The sequence below is a fragment of the Choloepus didactylus genome, chromosome 2 (assembly GCF_015220235.1).
Source record: "Choloepus didactylus isolate mChoDid1 chromosome 2, mChoDid1.pri, whole genome shotgun sequence".
NCBI lineage: Eukaryota > Metazoa > Chordata > Mammalia > Pilosa > Megalonychidae > Choloepus > Choloepus didactylus.
The window spans coordinates 128,991,275-129,018,171 of NC_051308.1; the positions used below are offsets into that span (position 1 = coordinate 128,991,275).

Sequence of the window (26,897 nt, forward strand, 5' to 3'; positions counted from 1 at the left end):
TGCAGCAGGTGTGGAATGATCTGAGTTTCCTATAATTTAGTATTTATAGAGCACCTCTTAAGTGGAGCACTGGGCCGCGCGCTAGATCACCCTGGGGAAACATGGAGCGCCCCCTCCTGGTAACTTGGGACGCTCGAGCAGCGCGGGCATGGGGGCATGCGCCGTGTTCCAGGTTTTGTGCAATTGCCTTGCCTATGGTATGTCATTCAATCCTCAGAGAAGTACCCTTCTCATTTATAAAAAGGGAAGTGAAGAAGAGAGATTAAGCAATCTGTCCAGTGTCATTCATGTAGAAACAGAAAGACTGGGCACATTTTGAAGTCCTCAGAAGAGCGCCTTGGGGTAGGAGTGTGGTGGGACCGCTGGACGCATGGATGAACAGGCACCCACGTGCTTGCTGGGGGGAGGGAATGGGGCGGTGCAAGCGACAGCCAGCACCTCACCATAGTTTGACGCCCTCTAGGAATGTCTTGGGTGCTCTAGATCTAGAAAGGCACTGCTGATGGGGTGAACTGAACTTACTTAGCACCTGTTATTGCAGCTATTAGCATGGATTGACAGGGCAGGATGGTCAAGGTAAGCACAGTGAAGAAGGAAGGAGAGTTCAGGGCAGGCTTGGCTGGAGAGCCTGGGGCTCTTTGACTGAACATTCAGAGTGATGGGGACCAGAGACTGACAGGCAGTTCAGAGAAAGGGCTCACTGGTAGAGAAACCTGGTTTCTTGTTCCAGTTTTCACCTTGAACCAGCACCCCCCTCCCCCAGGCATCAGTTTCCTCTAGAACTCCAGCCATTCCCTGTATCCTTTGGGTCCTAAAACCCCACCCATCCTGAATACATGATCTATGGAACCTCAATTTCCACGTGTGTCAGACTAAGCTTGTCCTATGTCCTGGAAACAGAGCAGTGGACAAGACAGACAAGGAGACTGGCCAGAATCAAGTAAATGAATACACAAGCTCTGACTGTAAATAAACAAGGAAATAAACAGAGTAAGATGGTGGAGAGTGCATGTGTGTGCATGTTTGTGTGTGTGTGTGTGTGTGCGTGCAGAGGGACATTGTTTTAGATCTACAACAGAGATGAGAGAATGAAATGGGCTATTGCATGTAAAAATGCTGAAGCCATAAACTGCTATGTAAATATTAGACACAGTCTGCCTGATGTCCTTTTAATTAGACTCACTGGTCACATGCTGCTTTCTGTCTGTAGTGGTTTGTACTGAAATCAGAAGGTCCAAAAACCTATTTTTGTTGAGGAAAAGGTCTTCCTATAACTCTCCTGGTTCCTCATTGGATGTAGAGAGGTGTGGTCAGCATTCTTGCAGGGTTCTGAGAATAATACATTAAGCATTCAACTAGAATTTATTGCAGGTCTCCTTTGTGCCAGCAACTATTTTAGGCTCTTGGTGCTTTTTGGAGCAGGGGAGATACAAAGATGAATAAGGCATGATTTCTTCACTCGAGGAGTTTACTAGCTAGTGGGGGAAGCAGCCACGTAAATAAATAAGTACAAAATGTGTAATAAGTGCTCAAAGAGAGAAATGTGTAAGCTGATGTGGGAGTACAGAGGAGGAAGCTATTAACTCAGCCTGGTAGTAACTTCAAATCCTCTGTGGAAGGAGGCTGGGTATACATAAATAAAGGTAACTTCTACTTGGGGAAATCATAATATTATGTTCTATGCAGCACCATCCTAATGGAGCATTTACTAGATATTGTTGGATATTGATGCACCAAGTGCTGTATTGTAAGCTTTCCCCAAAGGACTCATTTTTCTCATCATTTCTTTCTTCTTTCTTTTTTTCTCTTGCCCAACCCAATACTTGAAAGCATGACTGTTTACTACCTAAGGGGAAAATCTCCTAACCCTCAAATTATAGGGGGACTAACAAGAATCCCTGTAAAACAGACTGGAATAATCAAGCTGCCAACTTGCCTTAGAGACAAAGGCTAATGATTAATGATCCTTCTAATGTGAGTTCTATGTATTTATTATTTATCCCTTGTCTATTTTCAAAAAGGATGTGAAGCTCACAAGAAAAGGAGAGGGTTTGATAAAATGACTAAAACACCAAGAACCACAGGATGAAACAGGGCATACAGATGTCCTGGGAAACCTAAGGAAAGTGTGATTACTGTGACTGAACCAAAGCTGTGAGCCTCCTGGCTGCACACACAACGTGAATTACAGAGCTCCCACTAACCAGTTAAACAAAGCAGACCAGTTTATTAAGAAAAGCAGTCTCTTTTCTAGCATTAAACTCCTTGGAGAAATTTATCCCATGAAACTCTATTTAAGGGACACAGAAACAGATAGTATCTCCAATCATGGTGAAAGGCCGAAACATACTTCACATGACAGTTTTCTATTTTAACTTTTAATAAAAAGCAGAGGGAGTAAGGTTATCTGGGAAGTCATTTCAGCGGGGAACTAAAGTAAGACAGTTTCACAATGTTGTAGTCTGATCAGTGACCCAATCGAGCGGAAGCATGCCAAGAATGTAGAGGAAGGGCTGGCTGCTTCTGGACAATGATGATCACAGCTGAAACTTTGACAGGAACTGGGGAGCAGATGATAGACACAAAACATACTGCCCCCAATAGCTGGGCAATATGTAAAACAAATCTTATCCATTAGGATATTGAGGAATTTCTGCCTAAAATGACAATTGGGATTTCAGCCTAATTGATACTGAACTGTTGTCATGTGGTTCACCGTAAAGTCAGGGCTTTGAAGCCAGGATGGACTTGGGTTAGGATTCCAGCTCTGCCCTTTACAAGCTGAGTTGTCCAGAGTCAGTCACTCAGTTCTCACCAAGCCTTAGTTTCTGGTTTTTAAAATGGGTCTAACAATACTTACTTGCAGAATTGCTGTAAGAATTGTAAATAACATATGTAAAATACCTGACAAAGTGCCTGGCATGTGTTAATTGGCATCTCCCCAGGGGCAGCTGTTTTATAATTAGGGAAGTCCCTTTTTGTGTAGGAGGGAAGACAGGTCATCAAAATGGAGGTTACTTGTCTCCTGCTATGGCAGAAGGGTTTGCATCCAATTTGTTGAGTTTTATCACATTTGTCGTGTAGAAGAGGAGGGACCGGGGCATGGCACTGCTGTAAATATTTAGGATTGGGCATTGCTTTATCAAGAGTGCATTTCTATATCTCTGTTGTTTTAAGGGCCTGGGAGATCTATAACAGGATGTGCAGTTGGCCCATAAGAGGTCAGTGGAGGAGACCTGACTGCTGTGGGATTTGGGAAGAAACAGCAATACCTGACAGGGGCAAGGGCCCCCTGCACATGCTATTAGAGCCTGGGACTGTGATAAAGAGGAGGCTGGGTTGTGACTAAACCATGGGCTCCAAAATACAGGAAGCTCTCCAGCAAAGGTCGGGAAAATGGACGAGATGGTTGGCAGATTGGCGAGTGGCAAGGAAAAACCTAATGAGGTACCTTTAGCAGGTAGATGAACATCCCAGTGAGACCCTCATACTGGCAACCCCCTACACTGGTCTTCTTTGTCCCCACCTTAAGGGTCTGAGTTCATGTCCTGGCACTGCCTCTTACCAGTTGTACCATCTTGAGCAGATAACTCAACCACTCTGCCCCAGTTTCCTCCCCTGTGAGATGAGATGAATAACTGCCTTGTGAGTTTGCTGTGTTAATTTCCTGAGGTGGAGTGTGTGAAGAGCTTTGCATACTACAAAGCAAAAGACAAATAATTGCTTTCACTGGAACACTCACAAGTTTGAAGTTAGTCACTTCTACTCAACCTTTATGAGTTAAGGGGACTGCATTTGGTATTACTGCCCAGGAATATTCTTTGAGACTGAACTGACTTTAGGCAGCAGTTGGTTATCTACTCTTGTCTCCTTTGCCCTTATTTTTCACTTCTTCCATTTTCTGTGCCACATGTGAGATTGCTGGTCTACGCAGTGTTTCCAGGGGGCACCACTAAGTTCCCCTTCCCCCTTTCTTTCTCAGGAGCAGCCTGGGTCCTGAGTGGCGGTGGAAACGTGCTGCCATCTGGTGGCCAGAGCTGAGCACAACGCCTCAGCACAGACGCAGAAATAAGCCTTTCAGACATTAGAATGTGACAGACTCTCCCCGCCTAAGACTTCTTCACTTTTCAGGGCGGGGAAGAACTAGAGCCTGGGACAAATTTATAGTTAACTAACCACTCCTCTGGCCCGGCGCCTTTTGACACACTATGCGTGGCTGAGGAACAGTCAGGTGGGTGAGGCATGGGCACCCTGCGCAGTTAGTTCCCCTTCTGCGGGGCAGGATTTCCCGTTACTCAAAGCGAAGGAACCTTGCGCTCGCTGCCCAGGCCCCGCCTCTGCGCCTGCGCTGGCTCTCCGCGCGGCTCCATGCATCGGAGTGGGGGCCTTGAGGGGCCCCGGCTGCTTGGCCACGGCTGGCGCGGCTGATGGTTGGCTGGGTCCCAGAAAGAAGTCCCCTGGGGCAGTGAGAGCAGATGCCATGCGGCTCTTCCTCCCGGGCCCTCTCCCAAGCCGCAGCCCTCTCCCCTCTGACTTGATAGGGAAGGGGTGAGGGGACGCAGGAGCCAGTCACTTCAGGGTGGTGACTCTGAGCACTTGCTCCATCTAAGCTTCTACTGTGGGTTTGCAAGCTTAACTCTGTAAAAACAATATACGGTCATAATTTGGGCAAGTGGAGACAGGGCCAAGAGGAAGTGAGCAAACTGATTTTGTGCAACTCTGTATGTCAGTCAAGTCACAGAGAGAGGGCTGTGGGCAGAAGCAGCCGGCTCCCGCCTGTCAACAGCTACCTCAGCAGACACCTGGAGCAGTTTGGGGCTTCCAAAGGTCCTTTCCCTGAGCTGCTGACACTGACTCGTGCTGCTATTGAAGGCTGGTTGCTGGGGCTTTTCTAGGATTTCCTGGGAAGCTACAAAGGTCTGTCTGGCTAGCGTCTCAGGATGTTAAGTGGAACCCGAAGGTTGCAGCCTTGTGGTTGAGCTGTGCCCAGCTGCATCAGGCCCTCGTGAGCTCCAGACCAGGGTTTAGGGTTGGTGAGGCCTTCCCCAGGACTCCAGGTGGTTTTCCTGCTATTCTGTCTGATGTTTCCTCCCAGAGCCTTCTCTCCTCCAGGGAGTTCAGTTGAACTGAAAACACATGTGACCCTCTACTAGGTGAGAAAATTCCCTGAGCCACATTTCACTTGTAATTTATTTTATTATTTAAAAAAAGTGTTTTTGGCACACTGGTCCAATTCCTCGTTCTCTTTCTGGGGCCCCAAGTGACAGCAGTCACTGTCCTTGCAATCATCTCTCTGGGCCCTCCACTTCTTTCTAACTCAGAGCAGTTGCTGAACCCACATGATACTTGTGCTTTGACCCCATAGTCTAGGTTGCCATGTTCTTTCCCAGATCTGAGATTAGAGCCTCCTATTGATAATATGGCAAATCAATCCCAGGGACTCCTTGTATTCACAAAAGCTTCATATGATTGTTCACTTTCTCCTTCACTTACTGTGCCCTAGTGGTTCAGAACCCGGACTCTGAAGTCAGGAGCCTGCGCTTGAATGTCTTCCACTTCCTAGCTGTGCAAGGTTAAGTAACCTTGGGCAAGTTACTTAACCCTCTGAGCCTCAACTTTCTCAGCAGTAATGATAGTATCTATCTTATCAGATATCAAGAGAGCACTGAATGGGATCATACATGCAAAATGCTTAACACAGAAGCTGGTATATTGGTAAGTGTTTCATAGGTCTGATCTGATTTATTGCTATCATTATATATCCAGTGCCAACTTTATACCAGTGGGTTCACTGAGGCACTTTTCTAGTCATTAATGTATCAAAAATGTATTGAGTGCTATCTTCCAGGCATTGTGGTAGGGGCTAGAAATGCAGAGTAAAAAGTGATGGTCCCTGCTCCCCAGGAGCTTACAGGGTAATAGGAGATGGGTGATATAAACATGGGGTTTATATAAAATAAATGTAGCTCAGAGTTCCCAAAGGGGAGGCAGCATCTGAGAAGTCTTCAAGATCCTATCTGAGAATAGTCTTGAAGGAAAAGTGTTTGTTCTGTAGGTGGACAAGAGGGAGAAGGGCCTTTTTAAGCTGGGGAAACAGCATGTGCAAAGAGGAGAGGAAGTGAAAGAGCATGACCTGTTTGGGGAGCCATGTGTTGGGGAGCACAGTTGGACCTTACAGTTTCTGTGGAAGAATCAGGGACAGGAGACTGCAGCGTCTGGAAGACCCCATTGTGGAGTCTTTGGGGAGCCATACCAAGGAGTCTGGACTGGATCTTGAGGGCAGCCTGGTTTTTAAGTGGGGGGGGGGGGAGTGCCTTGCTCACAGTTGAGTTTCAGCATGATCATTCTGGTCCTCGAGGTGTTAGGGAGATTCATGTCAGAGAGATGGGTAAGGAGGCTGAGGCAAGCATCTAAGTGAGAGATGACAAGGCTGGGACTGAGAAAGTGCTTGTGGGCAAGTGCAGGTGGAGAAATGGCCCTGGCTTCTCCATCCTCTTTCCCATATTTCCTTGTGGTCTCAATCCAGAGTGAAAATGACACCCAGGGCCAGTCCTAGGCCAACATGTCAAGTAATGGCAAAAGCTTTCCCCATGACCTCTGAAATCACCCCTCCTGAGCAGCAATGGACTCTGCCTGCTCAGAAAACATAAAGAAAGGCTCCCCTTGTTAACAGAAAAGAAACCCCCAATGTCTATGGGGTAAAGTATTCTGGAAATAGAATTCCTGAGTAGGCCCAAGCATGTCCACTGCCTCTCCCGTTTCCAGTGGGTTATTCTTTCAGGATTGTTCTATCTGCACCACTCTGCTCCTCCCACTGGAGCTTGGACACAGCCCCATTCCCCGCTTTCCCTAACCCAGCTCTGTACTAAAGGAGAAAGAAGTGGACAAGATTTTGACAGCACCCACTAGTCAAGTATCTAGATATGGGTGTCAAATCGGCGGCTAACTACGCCAGTCCCTCTCCTGTGGGCTGGAACCACTTCTAGGCCCTTGTCTTGGCCTCTGCTGTCTTTTGCCCCTCACCCCCCACCCCTGCTCCTTGCACATGGCCACACAGGAGTCATTATCTTTTTCTTTCTAAATATAGGAATTGCTCAATCGACTGACCAGCTCTCCTCAAATGAAAAGCAAACAGCCATGCTCCCACCTTGCCACCAGCCTGCCCCATCTGTCCTCAGCCACCACAGGTTAGGCGCGCTGGTGGACCTGGGGCTGCCAGACCCTCCAAGAAACCATGCCTCCACGGTGCCATCGTCACAGCAGCCACGTGGCCCTATTAGGCTGTTTGGTGCCACCGGGTGGCTGGGGATGAGGGGTCGGTAAATTTTTACAAAGTATCACCAAGTTTCAAAGATTGCTTTATAGTGGGAAAGTCTTTTTTTTTTTTCCCCAGTACCGTGCGACCTTCTGGAAATCGCTCTCTGTAACTTCCTCCTCCAAAGCAGAGATAAAGAAAGCAGTTGAAATAGAAACGTTTGTGGGCCTGCGCTGGCGAGCCTTGTGACGTTCCAGCAGTATGTGGATGTGAGCCATAGCTACGAGCCTGGGAAACTCTAGAGCTGTGGAATTGCTGTTGGGGAGGGCTGCCCCCCGGGCTCAGGGGTGTTAGCTAGGGAAGAAATAAGCATAGGATATAGACAGTCTTGGACCAACTTGGGGTACAGTGGGGGCTTCAAAGGATGACATAGAAACAGCTCAACTAAAGAAGAGCCCATCAGGACCCACGTAGAGGCGTTTCTCTAAAGCCTAAATGAGAAGTGTTATTGTTAGTGGTGAGTTTTATTTGGGCTGTGCATACATTGATACTTAAGGTAAACCCTGAAATCCACTGCGCGGGCTTAGTTAGGACTTATCTATTCCTTCTTGCTGTAGCTATAATACGTCTGGTTAAAATAACCCCTTTGAGTAGCAATCACATTCAAGCGTCTGATCCAGAAGGATGGGACCAAGCCAGTGCTGTTCCTCAGGGGAAGGGGTCAGATTCCCAGACAGATGTCTGTCCCTGTGGGGATAGGGGGAGTAGTGGGGGTGGGGCAGGGTCCCCGAGCCACCTGATTACGTACACGTCTTGCCTCTGCCCTTCATTCTGCATAACTGGTTATCTTTTTGTCCTTTTGTTCCTCAGTCAGATTAGACAGATGCTGGTTGCTAGTGTGGGGACATGTGAGACTTTGCTGGGTGTGGGCTGAGAGGGGAGATAGAGGGTCAGCAGACGTAATGATCATGGGAGAGGCTGAGGTTTTTTTTGGCTCTCTGGAAGCCAAAGGAATTCTAGCTTGTCCCCTTGGCAAAGGATCGTTGACGCAGAGGCTGGGTTTCAGCTGTCCTCAGCAGAGTCAACTAGTGCAGGCGAATTCACAGTCCTTGCTGTTATGCATGATGAAAGAATAATTCTGGCTAGGGTTAAGGGACTACAACCAAAATCTATTTCTTGTTCCTCTTCTTCTCACGGTTGCCTCCTTATCACAGGATCTTTTTTTGCTAAGCTACCAGAAAGCCAGGATATTGTACAGTTAGTAATCCCGGCTCCCGTTCCACTTTGCACTATGCTTTCATCCAGTCCCTGAATGAATGCTCTTGTGATGAGCCTTCTCCCTACCACTCACAATGCCACCCTGGCCCCCTGTTCTTCCCATCTTCTTGTTGAGCATTCCTATCTCTGTACTTCCTCTTGACCCATCCCACTTCCTCAAAACACCCCTGAAGAGGGCTGCTTATCTTGGTGAGCTCAAGTCCGGGAGCAGCAGCGGAAAAGCAGAGGTCTTGAGTGCATCTGTCTGGGGAACCAAGAGCACTTTCAGACTCAACCCACACAGAACTGTCCTGCAGGCTTCCGGGACCCGGGGAGATGTGGCCCCAGAGGGGCTGAAAGTGATCACCTGTGATGGGCTCTCTCTAAGGAGGGGGGTGTCTCCTGGAGAGCACCCCACCAGACAAGAGAAGGAATGGGTGAGCTGTGAATTTTGGATAGATGCTGCACTTGACCTCTGGCAAGAAGGCTGGCAAGAGATAGACTTGGTGGCCCACCTGGATCCTGCTGGCACACCTGCCACCTGGGAGGACCCTCTGGGAAGGCAAGATGGCTGTCAACAGCACTGCCCTGTCCTTGGCCAGTGCTACCTACATCAGCATGGAGATTCTCATCGGACTCTGTGCCATCGTGGGCAATATGCTGGTCATCTGGGTGGTCAAACTGAACCCAAGCCTTCAGACCACCACCTTCTATTTCATCATCTCTCTAGCCCTGGCTGACATTGCCGTGGGGGTGCTGGTCATGCCTCTGGCCATTGTCATCAGCCTGGGCATCACGATTCACTTCTACAGCTGCCTCTTCATGACCTGCCTGCTGCTGATCTTCACCCACGCCTCCATCATGTCCCTGCTGGCCATTGCTGTGGACCGATATCTGCGGGTCAAGCTCACTGTCAGGTAACCTGCTCAAAGAAGAGTGGGGTGGGGCAGTGACACATTTCCTGGGAAATGGGGCACCGAGTTCAGATCTCAGACTCTTTGGTGAAAAGGAAGCCAAATTGGCCCCTGAGCTTGAAAGGGGACAATAAATTTCTTTTCACAATCTGCTGTGTGAGGGGTTTAGGCATGCAAACCAAGGCTCAGCCGCTAGAAACGGGAATGCTCCAGTCCCATCTCTACTGCTTACGGGTGTATGCCTGATTCCTTGGGGTAGCTAAAGTTGATGAGAACTTGATGTATCTTTAATTAGTGAAAAAGTACCTTTGAGTTTAGAAATGGTGGAAACCTATTAAATGAGATAAGGATGGTTATTTTAACTTTGCTTCCTTTTCCATGCCCATTCTCATGTTAAGAAAGGAATATTTATTTATTTATTTATTTATTTATTTATTTATTGTTTAATCAAGGCAGTTTTGTTGAGATATATTCACACACCATATGATCATTCAAAGTATACAATCAGTGGCTCACAATATCATCAAATAGTTGTGCATTCATCACCACAATCAATTTTAGAACATTTTCATTACCCCCTCAAAAATAAAAATATAAAAAGAACACCCAAAACATCCCATACCTCTTATCTACTACTATTATTTATTTATTTATTTAGTCATTTTCTTACTCATCTGCCCATACACTGGATAAAGGGAGTGTCAGTCACAAGGTTTTCATAATCATACAATCATACCATAAAAGCTATCTAGTTATACAGTCATCATCAAGAATCAGGGCTACTGGATTACAGTCCAGCAGTTTCAGGTATTTCCTTCTAGCTATTCCAATACACTGGAAACTAAAAAGGAATATCTACATAATGCATATGAATAACCTCCAAAATGACTCTGGACTCTATTTGAAATCTCTTAGCCACTGAAACTTTGTTTTCTTTCATTTCTCCACTACCCCTCTCCCCTTTTGATCAAGAAGGCATTCTCAATCCCACAGGAGAAAGGAATCTTTATGATTTCTATAAAATACCTATCTTTTTTTCTTGTTATGAGGCATGAGAGCTTTCCCCCCAACAATGTTCTCCGTTGTGGAAAGTAGAATCAACTTTTCCTGTGAAGAGAACAGACTGTCAATTGGAGAGATCCAAATCCCTGAACTCTGTTGGCTTCATGTTTCTCCTCCCTTCCCTTGGGAAAGAGCTCAGTGAGGGAGCTATAAACAAGCTTTAGATATAAATAAGTCTGGGTTCAGATCCCAAATATTGGCATTTAATCCTTGTTGAGTTTTTAGTTTTTTAAAAATTTCCCTCTTTGTTCTCATCTAATACCATAGGTTTAAGAACTGAACTCAGACTTACCTGGTTTCGATTTTAGCTCCACTTCTATCTTGTACAGTTTACTTAACTTGTATGTGTTTCACTTTTTTTTCACCTATAAAATGAAGATAATAATTGCACTTTCCTCATAGAAGTAAATGAATTAGCATATGTAAAACTCTTAGAAAAATGCCTGGCACACAGTCTATACTCAAAAAATGGAAGGTATAACTACTATTATTTTCATCATTACCATCAATAAAATTAAGATCATCATAAAAATGCCTTCAGGTTGTTGTGAGATTTAATTCAGATTAAGTCTCCAATTACATAGTAGGAACTCAAAATATTGGTTTCCTTCTTATAGTCTGTGTAGGATATTGTCAGGAAGGATGGTTTAAGGAGCTATGGTGACTCTCACTGGATAAATTTTCAAGGTGCTTAACACACTTCAACACAACCTTTGCGTCTCCACTGATTCATTTAACTCAAACAACAAGTGTGTGTGCCAATGCAAATAGAGAGGCAGGAGCAGGTACAGGTGAAGGAAAAATGTGAGAGAAACAAATTATAATTTCTGAGCATCAGCACAACTGCCAAGCAAAATACTACAGAAGACAGCAGGCAAAACTGCTTTGAGGAGACTCTTTCTCACCAGGTCGGGGATCCCAGGAGACTTAGAAAAATCTTACTGCCTAGGAATGGTAGAATTCCTGGGCTGGAAATGGAGCCATGAGTGGGGTGTGCAATGAAACATATTCCCCATCCATTCCAGATAGGACTTCTTTAGAAAAGTCCCCAGAGAAGTTTGCTGGATTTTTCTCTGATCATTGTCTGCTGGTCTTGTCTTCATCTCCAGTAGAGTTTAGCCATAATCGTCATAGAATATCAGTGTGCACCCCTGTAAACAGAAGACTGGGGAAGTGGGAGAGTGTGTGCTTTATCTCTCCATCTCTTCAACCAATTCCTTCTCCCCTCCCCTTCCCCCCTCCTCCAGCAACTCCTGCCATGAACTCACTGGCTCTTTTCCCTTCAAACAGATATAGGAGGGTCACAACTCAAAGAAGAATATGGCTGGCCCTGGGCCTTTGCTGGCTGGTGTCATTCTTGGTGGGAGTGACCCCCATGCTTGGGTGGAACATGAAACTGACCCCAGGGTCCGACAGAAACGTCACCTTCCTTCCGTGCAAATTCAGTTCCGTCATGAGAATGGACTACATGGTCTACTTCAGTTTCTTCACCTGGATTTTCATCCCCCTCGTTGTCATGTGCGCCATCTATCTTGACATCTTCTATATCATCCGGAACAAACTCAATCAGAAACTTTCTAGCTCCAAACAGACAGGTGCATTTTATGGACGGGAGTTCAAGACAGCTAAGTCTCTATTTCTGGTTCTCTTCTTGTTTGCTTTGTCCTGGCTGCCTTTATCCATCATCAACTGTCTGACCTATTTTAATGTTAAGGTGCCACAACTCGTGCTATACTTGGGTATCCTGCTGTCCCATGCTAACTCCATGATGAACCCTATCGTCTATGCTTGTAAGATAAAGAAGTTCAAGGAAACCTACCTTTTGATCATCAAAGCCTGTGTGATCTGCCCACCTTCTGGTTCCTTGGACTCGAGCAGTGAGCAGACTTCCGAGTAGTTATCTGTGAAAGATGACCTTCATATTCAGAATCTGCAAATACTTGAGGGCCTACCAGCTGGGTCGGGGGCTTTTACATCCCTTGAGTCCTTTCACTGAGGTGGGGCACATTTTATTGGCTGCCTCCAATTGTACTTCCCCTCCCTCTTCCTCTAATTCGATTTTCTGGAGGCCTGACTTGAGGACAACGTACTGTCATTACTTCTGCCTCTGTTCTACCTTCTCATACAAAAGTCATGAGCCTGAAGGGGCCTGACTTACGAAAGGCCACAGTCGGACTGGATGTGTATGTGATTGTAACTCGGTTCCAGTTTATTGCAGCTTCTCAGAACAGTTTGCAGCAAGGCACTTGGGAGATGTTGAGAGCAGATGGAGTGTATTGAGTGCTGAATTCACCTGTGAATGTATTTGAGTAAATAAAAATTGATAGCTAACTGTGTAGCTCTTTGCTGGGGACCAGGGTCACTTGGGGATTGAAGACCCAGCCCTCTGCCCTTGGCACTCAGCCTGCTTGCTACCTGGAGCCAGGTGATGTGTTCCTCTATGTGGATTCTGGGCTTCTTGCCCTTTTCCTGAAAACACCCTCCCCTTATTCCTGGGCTTATCAGAACATTTGTCAAGTTTATGAACCATTGATCTATTGTTAGAGAAAGAATGGTATTGTCTCTAGAGCTGAGTCCTAATCATTTCCTGATGTCTGATTTTAATAGGAGTAGTCAGAATGGGGCATAGACAGACAATGGATAGCTATTATTTATTGAGCACTGTTCTGGTTTGCTAATGCTGCCATTATGCAAAATACTAGAAATGGATTGGCTTTTATAAAGGAGGCTTATTTGCTTACAAATTTATAGTCTGAAGGTCATGAAAATGTCCAAATTAAGACATCAACACAAGTATACCTTCATCAAAGGATGGCCAATGGTGTCCGGAAAACCTCTGTTAGCTGGGAAGGTGTCTGCTGATCCTGGGTTGTATTCCAGCTCTGCTCTCAGCTCCCGTGCTTTCTTCAAAATGTTGATCTTGGGCCATTTTGTCCTCTCTTAGCTTCTCTGGAGCAAATACTGGGCTAGCATCTCCGAAGTGTCTCTCTTGGCTGCAGCAGCAACCTCCTTCTGTCTGAGCTCTTATATAGGACTCCGGTGATTAAATCAAGACCTACGCTGAATGGGCAGGGCCACACCTCCTGGAAATAATCTAATCAAAGGTATTACCCACAGTTGGGTGGGTCACATCTCCATGGAAACAATCTAGTCCAAAGATTCCAAACTAATCAACATCAATATGTCTTCCCCCACAAGATTGCATTAAAGAGCATGGCATTTTTTTTAATATTCATTTTATTGAGATATGTTCACATGCCATGCAGTCATACAAAACAAATCGTACATTTGATTGTTCACAGTACCATTACATAGTTGTGCATTCATCACCAAAATCAATCCCTGACACACACACAAAATCATTACCACACACACAAAAATAACAAGAATAATAATTAAAGTGAAAAAGAGCAATTCAAGTAAAAAAGAACACTGGGTGCCTTTGTCTGTTTGTTTATTTGTTTCCTTCCCCCATTTTTCTACTCATCCATCCATAAACTAGACAAAAGGGAATGTGGTCCTTATGGCTTTCCCAAACCCATTGTCACCCCTTATAAGCTACATTTTTATGCAATCATCTTCAAGATTCATGGGTTCTGGGTTGTACTTTGATAGTTTCAGGTATCTACCACCAGCTATCCCAATTCATTAGAACCTAAAAACGGTTGTCTATATTGTGAGTAAGAGTGCCCACCAGAGTGACCTCTCAGCTCGTTTTGGAATCTCTCTGCCACTGAAGCTTATTTCATTTCCTTTCATTTCCCCCTTTTGGTCAAGAAGATGTTCTCCATCCCATGATGCTGGGTCTACATTCCTCCCTGGGAGTCATATTCCACATTGCCAGGGAGATTCACTCCCCTGGGTGTTTGATCCCATGTAGGGGGGAGGGCAGTGATTTCACCTGCCAAGTTGGCTTAGCTAGAGAGAGAGGGCCACATCTGAGCAACAAAGAGGCATTTGGGAGGAGGCTCTTAGGTACAATTCAAGGGACACCTAGCCTCTCCTTTGCAGCAACAGTCTTCCCAAGGGCAAGTCCTGTGGTAGAGGGCTCAGCCCATCAAACAAACCATCAGTTCCCTATGTCTGTGAGCACATAAGCAACCATTGAGGTGGGGCAGGCCATTACCCCTGCATTCTCCACCAGCTCCTCAAGGGGGCTCTGCATATTTTTTTCCTTTTTATTTTTTTTAAACTTTTTTTTTAAATCAACTGTATAAAAAATAAAAAATTTTAAAAAACATACAGTAAAAGAACATTTCAGAGAGACCATAACAAGGGAGTAAGAAAAAGACAACTAACCTAAGATAACTACTTTATTTCCAACATGTTCCTACTCTATCCCAAGAAAGTAACCTAATATAGCAACATTTCTGTGAACTTGTTCCTACTATACCCATCAGAAATTAACAGACCATAGTCATTCCTGGGCATTCCCAGAACGTTAAATTTACCCATGATAGCTTATCTGTTCTTATTGGATTATCATTCCCCCTTCCTTGATTACTCTCTATCGCTAGTTCCCCTACATTCTACATTATAAACCATTTGTTTTACATTTTTCAACGTTCACATTAGTGGTAGCATATAATATTTCTCTTTTTGTCCCTGGCTTATTTCGCTCAGCATTATGTCTTCAAGGTTCATCCATGTTGTCATATGTTTCACGACATCATTCCTTCTTACTGCCGCGTAGTATTCCATCGTGTGTATATACCACATTTCATTTATCCACTCATCTGTTGAAGGACATTTGGGTTGTTTCCATCTCTTGGCAATTGTGAATAATGCTGCTATGAAAATTGGCGTGCAGTTATCTGTTCGTGTCACTGCTTTCCTATCTTCCGGGTATATACCGAGAACTGCAATCACTGGATCGAAGGGGTAACTCTATATCTAGTTTTCTAAGGAACTGCCAGACTGACTTCCAGAGTGGCTGAACAATTATACAGTCCCACCAACAATGAATAAGAGTTCCAATTTCTCCACATCCCCCCCAGCATTTGTAGTTTCCTGTTTGTTTAATGGCAGCCATTCTAATTGGTGTGAGATGGTATCTCATTGTGGTCTCTCTAATAGCTAGTGAAGCTGAACAATTTTTCATGTGTTTCTTGGTCATTTGTATTTCCTCTTCAGAGAACTGTCTTTTCATATCTTTTGCCCATTTTATAATTGGGCTGTCTGTACTATCATCATTGAGTTGTAGGATTTCTTTATATATGCAAGATATCAGTCGTTTGTCAGATACATGGTTTCCAAAAATTTTTTCCTATTGAGTTGGCTGCTTCTTTACCTTTTTGAGAAATTCCTTTGAGGTGCAGCAACTTCTAAGCTTGAGGAGTTCCCATTTATCTATTTTTTCTTTTGTTGCTTGTGCTTTGGGTGTAAAGTCTAGGAAGTGGCCGCCTAATACAAGATGTTTCCCTACATTATCTTCTAGGAGTTTTATGGTACTTTCTTTTGTATTGAGCTTTTTGATCCATTTTGAGTTAATTTTTTGTCTAGAGTGTGAGGTAGGGGTCCTCTTTCATTCTTTTGGATATGGATATCCAACTCTCCCAGCCCCATTTGTTGAAAGACCATTATGACCCAGTTCAGTGACTTTGGGGGCCTTATCAAATATCAGTCGGCCATAGATCTGGGGGTCTATCTCCGAATTCTCAATTCGATTCCATTGATCTATATGTCTGTCTTTGTGCCAGTACCATGCTGTTTTGGCAACTGTGGCTTTATAATAAGCTTCAAGGTCAGGGAGTGTAAGTCCTCCCACTTTTTTTTTTTTTTTTTTTTTCTTCCTCCCACTTTTATTTTTCTTTTTTAGAGTGTCTTTAGCAATTCGAGGCATCTTCCCTTTCCAAATAAATTTGATTACCAGCTTTTTCTACTTCTGCAAAGTAGGTTGTTGGAATTTTGATTGGGATTACATTGAATCTGTAGATGAGTTGGGTAGAATTGACAGCTTAATGACATTTAGCCTTCCTATCCATGAACATGGACTATTTTTCCATCTTTTAAGGTCTCTTTCTATTTCTTTTAGTAGTTATGTAGTTTTCTTTGTATAGGTATTTTACATCTTTGGTTAAGTTTATTCCTAGGTACTTGATTTTTTTAGTTGCTATTGAAAATGGTATCTTTTTCTTGAGTGTTTCTTCAGTTTGTTCATTTCTAGCATATAGAAACATTTCTGATTTATGTGCATTAATCTTGTATCCTGCTACTTTGCTAAATTTGTTTATTAGCTCTAGTAGCTGTATCGTCAATTTCTCGGGGTTTTCCAGATATAAGACCGTATCATCTGCAAACAATGACAGTTTTACTCCTTTCTTTCCAATTTGGATGCCTTTTATTTCTTTGTCTTGCCAGATTGCCCTGGCTAGCACTTCCAGCACAATGTTGAATAACAGTGGTGATAGCAGGCATACTTGTCTTGTTCGTGATCTTAGAGGGAAGGCTTTCAGTCTCTCACCATTGAATACTATGCTGGCTGTGGGTTTTTCATATATGCTCTTTATAATATTGAGGAAGTTCCCTTCAATTCCTACCTTTTGAGGTGTTTTTATCAAAAAGGGATGTTGGATTTTGTCAAATGCTTTTTCAGCATCTATTGAGATGATCATTTGATTTATCCCCTTTGATTTGTTAATGTGTTTTAATACATTGATTGATTTTCTTATGTTGAACCATTCTTGCATGCCTGGAATGAATCCCACTTGGTCATGGTGTATGATTTTTTTAATGTGTCTTTGGATTCGATTTGCAAGTATTTTGTTGAGGATTTTTGCATCTATATTCATTTGGGAGATTGGCTGGTAGTTTTCCTTTTTTGTAGCATCTTTGCCTGGTTTTGGTATTAGATTGATGTTAGCTTCATAAAATGAGTTAGGTAGTGTTCCATTTTCTTTGATGTTTTGAAAGAGTTTAAGTAAGATTGGTGTCAGTTCTTTTTGGAAAGTTTGGTAGAATTCTCCTGTGAAGCCATCTGGCCCTGGGCATTTATTTGTGGGAAGATTTTTGATGACTGGATCTTTTTGCTTGTGATTGGTTGGTTGAGGTCTTCTATTTCTTCTCTGGTCAGTCTAGGTTGTTCATATGTTTCCAGGAAATTGTCCATTTCCTCTACATTATCCAGTTTGTTGCCATACAGTTGTTCATAGTATCCTCTTATAATTTTTTTAATTTCTTTGGGATCTGCAGTAATGTCACCTGTCTCATTCATTATTTTGTTTATCTGGGTCTTCTCTCTTTTTGATTTTGATGGTTTAGCTAGGGGCTTGTCAATCTTGTTGATTTTCTCAAGGAACCAACTTTTGGTGTTATTTATCCTCTCGATTGTTTTTTTGTTCTCTATGTCATTTATTTCTGCTTTAATCCTTGTTATTTCTTTTCTTCTACTTGGTTTAGGATTGGTTTGCTGTTCATTTTCTAGCTTCTTCAGTTGATCCATTAGTTCTTTGATTTTGGCTCTTTCTTCCTTTTTAATATATGTGTTTAGTGCTATAAATTTCCCCCTCAGTACTGCTTTTGCTGCATCCCATAGGTTTTGGTATGTTGTGTTCTCATTTTCATTCATCTCTGTATATTTAGCAATTTCTCTTGCTATTTCTTCTTTAACCCACTGATTGTTTAGGAGCATGTTGTTTAACCTCCAGGTATTTGTGAATTTTCTAAGTCTCTGATGGTTATTGACTTCTAATTGTATCCCATTGTGGTCAGAGAATTTGCTTTGAATAATTTAAATCTTTTTAAATTTACTGAGCCTTGTTTTATGTCCCAGGATATGATCTATTCTAGAGAAAGTTCCATGAGCACTAGAGAAGAATATGTATCCTGGTGATTTGGGATGTAATGTTCTATATATGTCTGTTAAATCCAGTTCATTCATCAGATTGTTTAGGTTTTCAATTTCCTTATTGGTCTTCTGTCCAGTTGATCTATCTACAGGAGAGAGTGATGTGTTGAAGTCTCCCCCAATTATTGTGGAAACATCAATTGCTTCCTTTAGTTTTGCTAGTGTTTCTCTCATGTATTTTATGGCACCTTGATTGGGTGCATAAACATTTATGATTGTTATTTCTTCTTGTTGAATTGCCCCTTTTATTAGTACGTACTGGCCTTCTTTGTCCCTCATAACATCCTTGCATTTAAAGTCTATTTTATCTGAGATTAATATTGCTACATGTTTTTTCTTTTGGCTGTAGCTTGCATGAAATATGTTTTTTCATCCTTTCACTTTCAATTTCTTTGTGTCCCTGTGTCTAAGATGAGTCTCTTGTATGCAACATATTGATGGTTGATGTTTTTTTGATCCATTCTGCGAACCTATGTTTTAATTGCGGAGTTTAATCCATTTACGTTCAACGTTATAACTGTGAAGGCATTTCTTGAATCAGCCATTATATCCTTTGATTTATGTTTGTCATGTATATTTTTTCCTCTCTCTATTAATATCCCTTAATGTACCCATACTGAATCTCTTTAGTACTGAACCTTTCTCCATGTCTCTCTCTCCTTTCTTTGTTTCTCTGTCTGTAGGGCTCCCTTTAGTATCTCCAGTAGGGCAGGTCTCTTGTTAGCAAATTCTCTCAGCATTTGTCTGTGAAAAATTTAAGCTCTCCCTCAAATTTGAAGGAGAGCTTTGCTGGATAAAGTATTCTTGGTTGGAAATTTTTCTCTCTCAGAATTTTAAATGTGTCATGCCACTGCCTTCTCGCCTCTATGGTGGCTGCTGAGTAGTCACTACTTAGTCTTATGTTGTTTCCTTTGTATGTGGTGAATTGCTTTTCTTTTGCTGCTTTCAGAACTTGCTCCTTCTCTTCTGTGTTTGACAGTGTGATCAGAATATGTCTCAGAGTGGGTTTATTTGGATTTATTCTATTTGGAGTTTGCTGGGCATTTATGATTTGTGTATGTATGGTGTTTAGAAGATTTGGGAAGTTTTCCCCAACAATTTCTTTGAATACTCTTCCTAGACCTTTACCCTTCTCTTCCCTTTCTGGAACACCAGTGAGTCTTATATTTGGACTTTTTTTATTATCTATTATATCCCTGAGGTCCATTTCAATTTTCTTGATTTTTTCCCCATTCTTTCTTTTGTTCTTTCATTTTCCACTCTGTCATTTTTTTTTTCCCCACACTGTATGATTCCATTTATTTGGATTGTTAGAACAGGAAAAACTAATCTGTGATAATAGAATTCAGAAAATAGTTGTCTCTGAAGGGAGAGAACTAAGAAAAATGGGTATATTCCAGTTTGCTAATGCTGTCATTAAGCAAAACACCAGAAATGGATTGGCTTTTATAAAGGGGGTTTGTTTAGTTACAAAGTTACAATCTTAAGGCCATAAAGTGTCCAAGGTAAGGGGGTTACCTTCACTGAAGGATGGCCAATGGTGTCCGGAAAACCTCTGTTAGCTGGGAAGGCACGTGGCTGGTGTCTGCTCCAAAGTTCTGGTTTCAAAATGGCTTTCTCCCAGGATATTCCTCTCTAGGCTTCAGCTTCTCTCCAAAATGTCACTCTCAATTGCTCTTGGGGCATTTGTCCTCTCTTAACTTCTCTGGAGCAAAAGTCTGCTTTCACGGGCCATCTTCAAACTGTCTCTCAACTGCAGCTACTCTCTCAGCTGCTATGCATTCTTCAAAGTGTCCCTCTTGGCTGCAGCAAGCTCACTCCTTCTGTCTCAGCTTATATAGTGCTTTAGTGAACTAATCTAGGCCCATGATGAATGGGTGGGGCCACACCTCCATGGGAATTATCTAATCAGAGTTATCACCATAGTTGGGTGGGGTGCATCTCCATGGAAACAACCTAATCCAAACTTTCCAACTTAATAAACACCAATATGTCCACCCCCCCCCCAAGACTGCACCAAAGAACATGGCTTTTTCTGGGGGACACAATACGTACAAACCAGTACAGGGTATAAGAGAAATTTCTGAGATAACAGAAATGCTCAGTATGTTGTTTTTGGATGGTTATTACAAGGTTTCATAAAATTTTAAAACTCCAACTTTATATTGCCACAAAAAATGAAAAAGAGACACCATTCCATGCCCACAAGAATGGCTAAAATAAAAATGATTGACAATGCCAAGTGTTGACAAGGCTGTGGAACAGCTGGAACTCATACATTTTTGGTGGAAGTTTAAATTGGTACAACCAATTTGGAGAAGCATTTGGCAGTTTCTTATAAAATTAAACATACATTTACTCCCGTAACCCAACAATTCCACTCTAGGAATTTAATAAAAAAGAAAACAGAACTGCAAAACAACTTCTCCAACAATGTTCATAGCAATCTTATTCACAATAGCCCCAAACTTAAAACAACCCAAATGTTCATCAATAGGAGAATGAATGAAGAAATTGTAGTATATCTATCTATACAATGGAATACAACTCAGTAGTAAAAAGGAAAGATATCCACAGCAACAAGGATGGATCTTAAAAATATTAAACCAAGTAAAATAATCTCTGCACAAAAGAATGCATACTGTTGATGCCATTTATATGAAGTCTGAGAAAAGGAAAAATTCATTTATAGTGATAGAAATTAGAAAGTGGTTGCCTCTTGGGCTGGAGGCAGGTAATTAAATGTAAAGGAGCACAAAGTAACTTTTTGGGATGATGTACATGTTTTTGTTTTTTTTTTAATCTTCATTTTATTGAGATGTATTCACATACCACGCAGTCATACAAAACAAATCGTACATTCGATTGTTTACAGTACCATTACATAGTTGTACATTCATCACCTAAATCAATCCCTGACACCTTCATTAGCACACACCCAAAAATAACAAGAATAATAATTAAAGTGAAAAAGAGCAATTGAAGTAAAAAAGAACACTGGGTACCTTTGTCTGCTTGTTTGTTTGTTTCCTTCCCCTATTTTTCTACTCATCCATCCATCCATCTTATTTCCATAAGATCATCTATTTTTTCATTTACTCTTGCAATTTCTTCTTTATGCTCTTCTAGAGTCTTCTTGATGTCCTTTATATCCTGTGCCATGTTCTTCTTCATGTCCTTTATATCCTGTGCCATGGTCTCATCATTTATCTTTAGTTCTTTGATTAACTGCTCCAGATACTGTGTCTCCTCTGATCTTTTGATTTGGGTGCTTGGGCTTGGGTTATCAATATCATCTGTTTTTTTCATATGCTTTAAAATTTTCTGTTGTTTTTGGCCTCTTGGCATTTGCTTAACTTGATAGGGTTCTTTTAGGATATGTAGACCGATTGAAATCCTTAACTCTAATTTGTCAGATCTACAGCTTCCTGGAGTACACTTTCTCTAACTAACCAGCAGGTGGCGTCCAAGAACCACCTGTTCCCCTCAAGCCAGTTCTCCCCCACTTTGTCTTTGTGGTGAGTGGGGGAGTGAGTCTTGTGGGGTCCAATTGGTGCACCAAGTTTGCACGTGTAGTTGGTGTTGCCCGCCCTGTATATGGGGCGTGTGTCTGGGTGGTCAGGGAGGGGGGGCAGCTCTAACAATCAAATCTCCCTGGTGTTCCTGGAGTTTTAAAGCTGCTGCAATAGTCTAATCCTTCAGTTCAGTCCTGCCACAGTTTGTCTCTGCCGCTGACCCACAAGTCCTTGGTATTGGCGTATGGCCCCTGAGACTGGCGAGTGGGTCCCTCTTCAAGGCTGTGCACCCCCAGGTCCTCTGTTGAGGGATGACTGTGCTATGTCACAGGTGATTGCCATCCCCCCAGGGCAGTTCTGGGCTGCTGGGCTGTGTAGGGAGGCTCCCAGTCTGCTGAAAGGATGGCTGAATGGGGCATGTTAATTCACACTGCTCCACCTTCCCAACTCTGGGACAACCAGCTGAGGGTGCAGGGAAGCTAATGTCCACACCCAGTTTTGTGGTGTGTGCATGTTATTGGAAGCACTTCCGTCACACTGGGTTGTTTGGGCAGCTCTGGGCTATAGGGCCAGTGATGGGCAGGAGTGTTCCCTGTCCACCAGGATGATGGCTGTGAGAGGATGCCCCCCTTTTCTTGGAAGTTGTGGTGTTCAGTGTATTTTCTCAGCCACTGGATTATTGTCTCTTGTCTCAGAGCTCTCTTAGTTCTGCTCTTGTCTTGACTTTCCCAAATTGCAAGTCTTTGAGGCTTTCTGTATTGGACTTCTTAGAGTAATTGTTTTAGAAAAAGAAAAAAGATTAAAAAAAAAAGGGGGGGGCCCTCCTGGCAGATCTAATGGGTTATTGAAATGCTAAGAGACAAAGCAATTAGGGCCATTAAGGAAAGGTCCAGGGGGCAGATTTGCATACGAGCCTCAGGGCCTGAGCTCTGCCCTTCCCCTTTCTATGTTCACCAGAACTCCAAAAAGCCTCTGCTTTTATTTTTGGGTTTTTCTTGTTGTTTTTGCTATCCCTATCTCCTCTCCGCCGGGCTGGCTGCTCCCGGATTCTCTGGTGTCTGGTCTCAGTGTATCTGTGATTGGAGTTTGGATCAGTAGAATGAGTTTCCGATAAGAGCTGCCACTGCAGTTCTCCCTTCTCCTTCCCAGCGCTGATGGCCCCTTCTCCCATGGGACTGAGCCTGGCAGGGAGGGGCACGGGTCCCCTGGCTGCAAAAACTTACAGATTTCGCTGATCTCAGCAGTTCCACGTGGTCATGAGTGTTGTATGAAGTATGCCCAAAGTCAAATTGCTCTGCGGTGTCCAGTCCACGCAGTTCCTGGCTTTCTACCTACTTCCCTGGAGGAGTAACTAAAACTTACACCTCACCACTCCGCCATCTTGCCCTGCCTCAGAGCATGGCATTTTGAGGGACATAATACATCCAAACCAGCACAAGCACTTTCCTATGTATCAGCTCTTTTAATTCTGATGATCTGTGAGGGCAGGTACCACTACTATCATCTCTATTTTGCAGAAGAAAAACCCGAGGCTCAGAGAGGTTAAGTAACTTATCCATAGTCACACAGTAAGTAGTAAAGCCAGGATTTAAACTTAGCCCTTCCTTAGGCAAGAACCCAAGCTTCCAGCCACCTATTCTCAGGAATGAAGAGGGACTTGTGACTTCTCCAAAGTGCAAACTTTTAAGCTCACCTTACGTATAATTAACAGATAGACAGGCAGAAACTGCAATTTGTACACCCGAGGGCAGCTTTTGCTGTAGCTGCTATTGCTGATCTCTAATTGATCAGGATACCGGATGTGGGGAGAGAGCCAGTCATGTTGTTTAGGCAATGACTGTGGCTCTGCAGATTCCAGGTGGCATCCCTGGTTTGGTCCGTGCAAGTCTATAACTGGATTTTCACTCCCAGAACAATATATTAACTTGCGAGAGCAGCAAGATGGAGATTTCAAAGAGGATAAGCATATCTGAAAACCTTTTTCATCAATTCTTAGCCACTCCTGAAACTTTATCTTTTAGGCCAGAGGCTTGATGACCATATTTATCTTTTTTAACATTTCATTTAGGAAAAGGGTCCTTGTTTCTTCTCTTGGCAGCCCAAGAAGAATCAGTGCTACCTAGGAAGTTAAAAAAATTTGCATGTGCTTTCCTAATAATGCCTAACAAGAGTTGTCACTAACCCACCTCCCCAACTGCCACAACAATGTTTTTAAGGGCAAAGGGGCTTGAACACAACTCCAAAGTACCTGCGGGTAACGGGGGGTGGGAAATTACTTTAGTCCTGACAATCTCCCCCACAACATTTTGGGATATTTTGTTTTTCCTTTAAAATTACAAGCCACCTAAACATTTTTTCCCCCTTAATGATATTTCCTGGTTTGATTCAAGGCTTTTTTTTGTTTGTTTTTTTGGTGGTGGTTGTTAAAGTGTCCCTCCAGGAGGAGGCTCTGGGTTTATGCTAGGGATTCTGGTGACTGGTGTACACAACAGATTTTACCCCAGAAGCAAGGTCTCCCCAGTTGAAGAGTTGGGGGTAAGTTCCCTTTGAATATCTTGTCTCTTCCCACCCTGCTTGTTAATATATAAACAGTCTCTAACCAAGTTGCCTTAGCAGCACTTAGCACTGGCTCTAAGATTTAAAGTGACCACTTCCCTCAAAACAGAGCAGCAGTCTATCCTGGGCAAACACATGCCATTTGTGTCATTAGATGAGCTGCAGCTCCTGAGTTTCAGAAACACATTTTTCCTTTTCTTCCCACCTTCTCCTCCACCACTTCCTCTTTCATTTTCTTCCAGATTGCCATTGCTTAGCGAATTCACTGATGGTTTGCAGAAGTTTGTTTGTTTGTTTGGTCAAATGGGAATCTTCTGAGATAATGTGTTCTACCAGCCAAGAAGAAAACCTAAAAGTGAAAATGCCTTTTGGAGTGAACTTAAAAAAGATGAACCAAGAGTCGTTGGTGAGGTGTTTGGTTAGAAGTGGTGAGACCCACCCTGGTTTCAAGTTTAGAGATGAGTGTCTTGGGAATTTCCCCAGAAGTCCCTCTCTTGGCTAGCTCTTTTTCAATTGAACAGTAAAGGGTAGCTGTTTGGCTTTTATTCCAAAGGAACAGGAAATAAAGACCACCCAGAGAAAATCAAGGTTTGTGTCCTCCCTTCCATAGGAATTAGCTGGAACAAAGGTAAACTTTGAGTAACTGGATTTTACCCTATTTTCTCTCTCTCTCTCTCTCTCTCTCTCTCTCTCTCTCTCTCTCTCTCTTTCTTTTTAATAAAATCAACTAAAAGCACCTTTTCTAGAGAAACTCTGCCCCTTAGATAATAGAGCTGGGTATGATGGGGAGAAGACGACTTGGGCTGCACCTTGCCCCAGTCACTCAGATGACAGTGATGTATGTAAAGTCTCTTTATAAACTCTAAAGTGCCCTACAATTTTATAGTATTACTGCTATTGGGGAAACAGCATAGAGTGATGGAAACAGTGGATATTTTTTTCTCTCCCAGATTTTTCATTGGATCATAATGGCTGAACTAGATGTAGGAACTTTGGCAAATTGCTTAAACTTCAGAGCCTCAATTTTCCTCATTTGTAAAATGAGACTAATAATACCAAAGATTTTGTTTTTTGTTTTTCACTTTCTCTTATGGAAAATGTCAAACATACAAATGTGGAGAGACTACAATATTTGTCATCCTGCTTTAATAATTATCAACTTAAGGGCCACTTTGTTTCATTTATACTACCACCCATTTGCTCTACCTTGATTATTTGAAATTTGGGACATCAAATTATTTCATCTGTAAACATTTCAGTGTGTATTTCTAAAAGATGTGTGTAAAATTATTATTTGGTTTATTTTCACTACCCGTTTACTTTTTATTTACACACATTTTAATAGAGTAAAAAGTAATTTGCATCCTCAAGAGCAAGCAACAGAGCTAGTAACACCAAGTAATACACAGAATGCTAATAGACACATCCATTCATTCTCTGAAAGTCTGGGCCTTTTTTGTACTTTAAAACGTTACTTTTTCATGTCTTGGGCTTTTTACTGATATCTATCCATGCACAATCCGTTTCTCTTTCTGCTGGTATTTTCTTTGGTGTCGTGGGTGCCATCCCTGAGCAATTCAGAGAAAAGGATTGCCTTTAAGGATATATAATCACATGCTATCTGTATTAGTTAATTATATATTAATATACAATCACATGATATCTATATTAATGAAACAAATTGTCCCCAAATTTAGAAGCTTAAAACGATAATCATTAACTCTTTGTTTCTATGGGTCAGGAATTTCTGTCTCATGTCTCTCATGAGTTTGCTGGGTGTGCAGTCATCTGAAGGCTTGGCGGTGGCTGGAGGATCCACTCCCAAGGCCGCTTTCTCACATTTCTGGCAGGTTGAGGCTGGCAAATTGGACAGGGGCCTCTCCACAGAACTGACTGGTAGTCTTCACAATGTGGCTTCTGACTTCCCCAAGAGGGACTGATGCAAGAGATTAAAGCGGAAAGTGAATGCCATGTATGACCTAGTCCTAGTAGTCATGAACCATCATTTCTACCATATTGTTACTGATCTCACAGACTAGCCCCTGATTTTGCTTGGGAAGGGACTCCACAAGGCATGAACAGCAGGAGCCATCTTCGAGGCTACCACCAGACTATCACATCTAGAAAAAGAAATTAACAGTAATTTTAAAAAATGTCATCACCCACTAGTCCATGTCCAAATTTTCCCAATAGTTTCTTCAGTGAGGACCCAAATAAATTCCAGATATTGCAATTTGTCAATATCTCTCTTAAGTCCCCAAATCTATAGGTCTTCCTTTTTGTTTTTTCCTTGCAACTTGTTGAACTCATAGACATTTTTGATGAGAATTAAATGAGGCAATATAGGTAAACCAGAAATCTAACCCTTGCCATTGACCCACATGCTGACTTCCTGAAAATTAGAGAAAGGCTCTGGTTCTTGGTGGGAAGTACTAGCACAGGGATGTGATAAGTAGCATCCAGGTGTGGTTCCATAATTCAAGCTTTTAAAA

At 42.7% G+C, this 26,897-nt stretch overlaps 1 protein-coding gene across 1 annotated transcript in view; it reads left to right on the forward strand.

Annotated features, from left to right (window-relative positions):
• Positions 1–4,310: 4,310 nt before the first annotated feature.
• LOC119526878 (transmembrane domain-containing protein TMIGD3-like) overlaps positions 4,311–26,897 on the forward strand; it is a 30,198-nt gene continuing 7,611 nt past the window's right edge. Inside the window, 3 exon segments of the mRNA XM_037826381.1 lie at positions 4,311–5,715; positions 7,088–7,187; positions 7,394–9,429. Of these exon segments, the coding sequence (XP_037682309.1) occupies positions 9,080–9,429 (350 nt within the window). The 5' untranslated portion in view covers positions 4,311–5,715; positions 7,088–7,187; positions 7,394–9,079.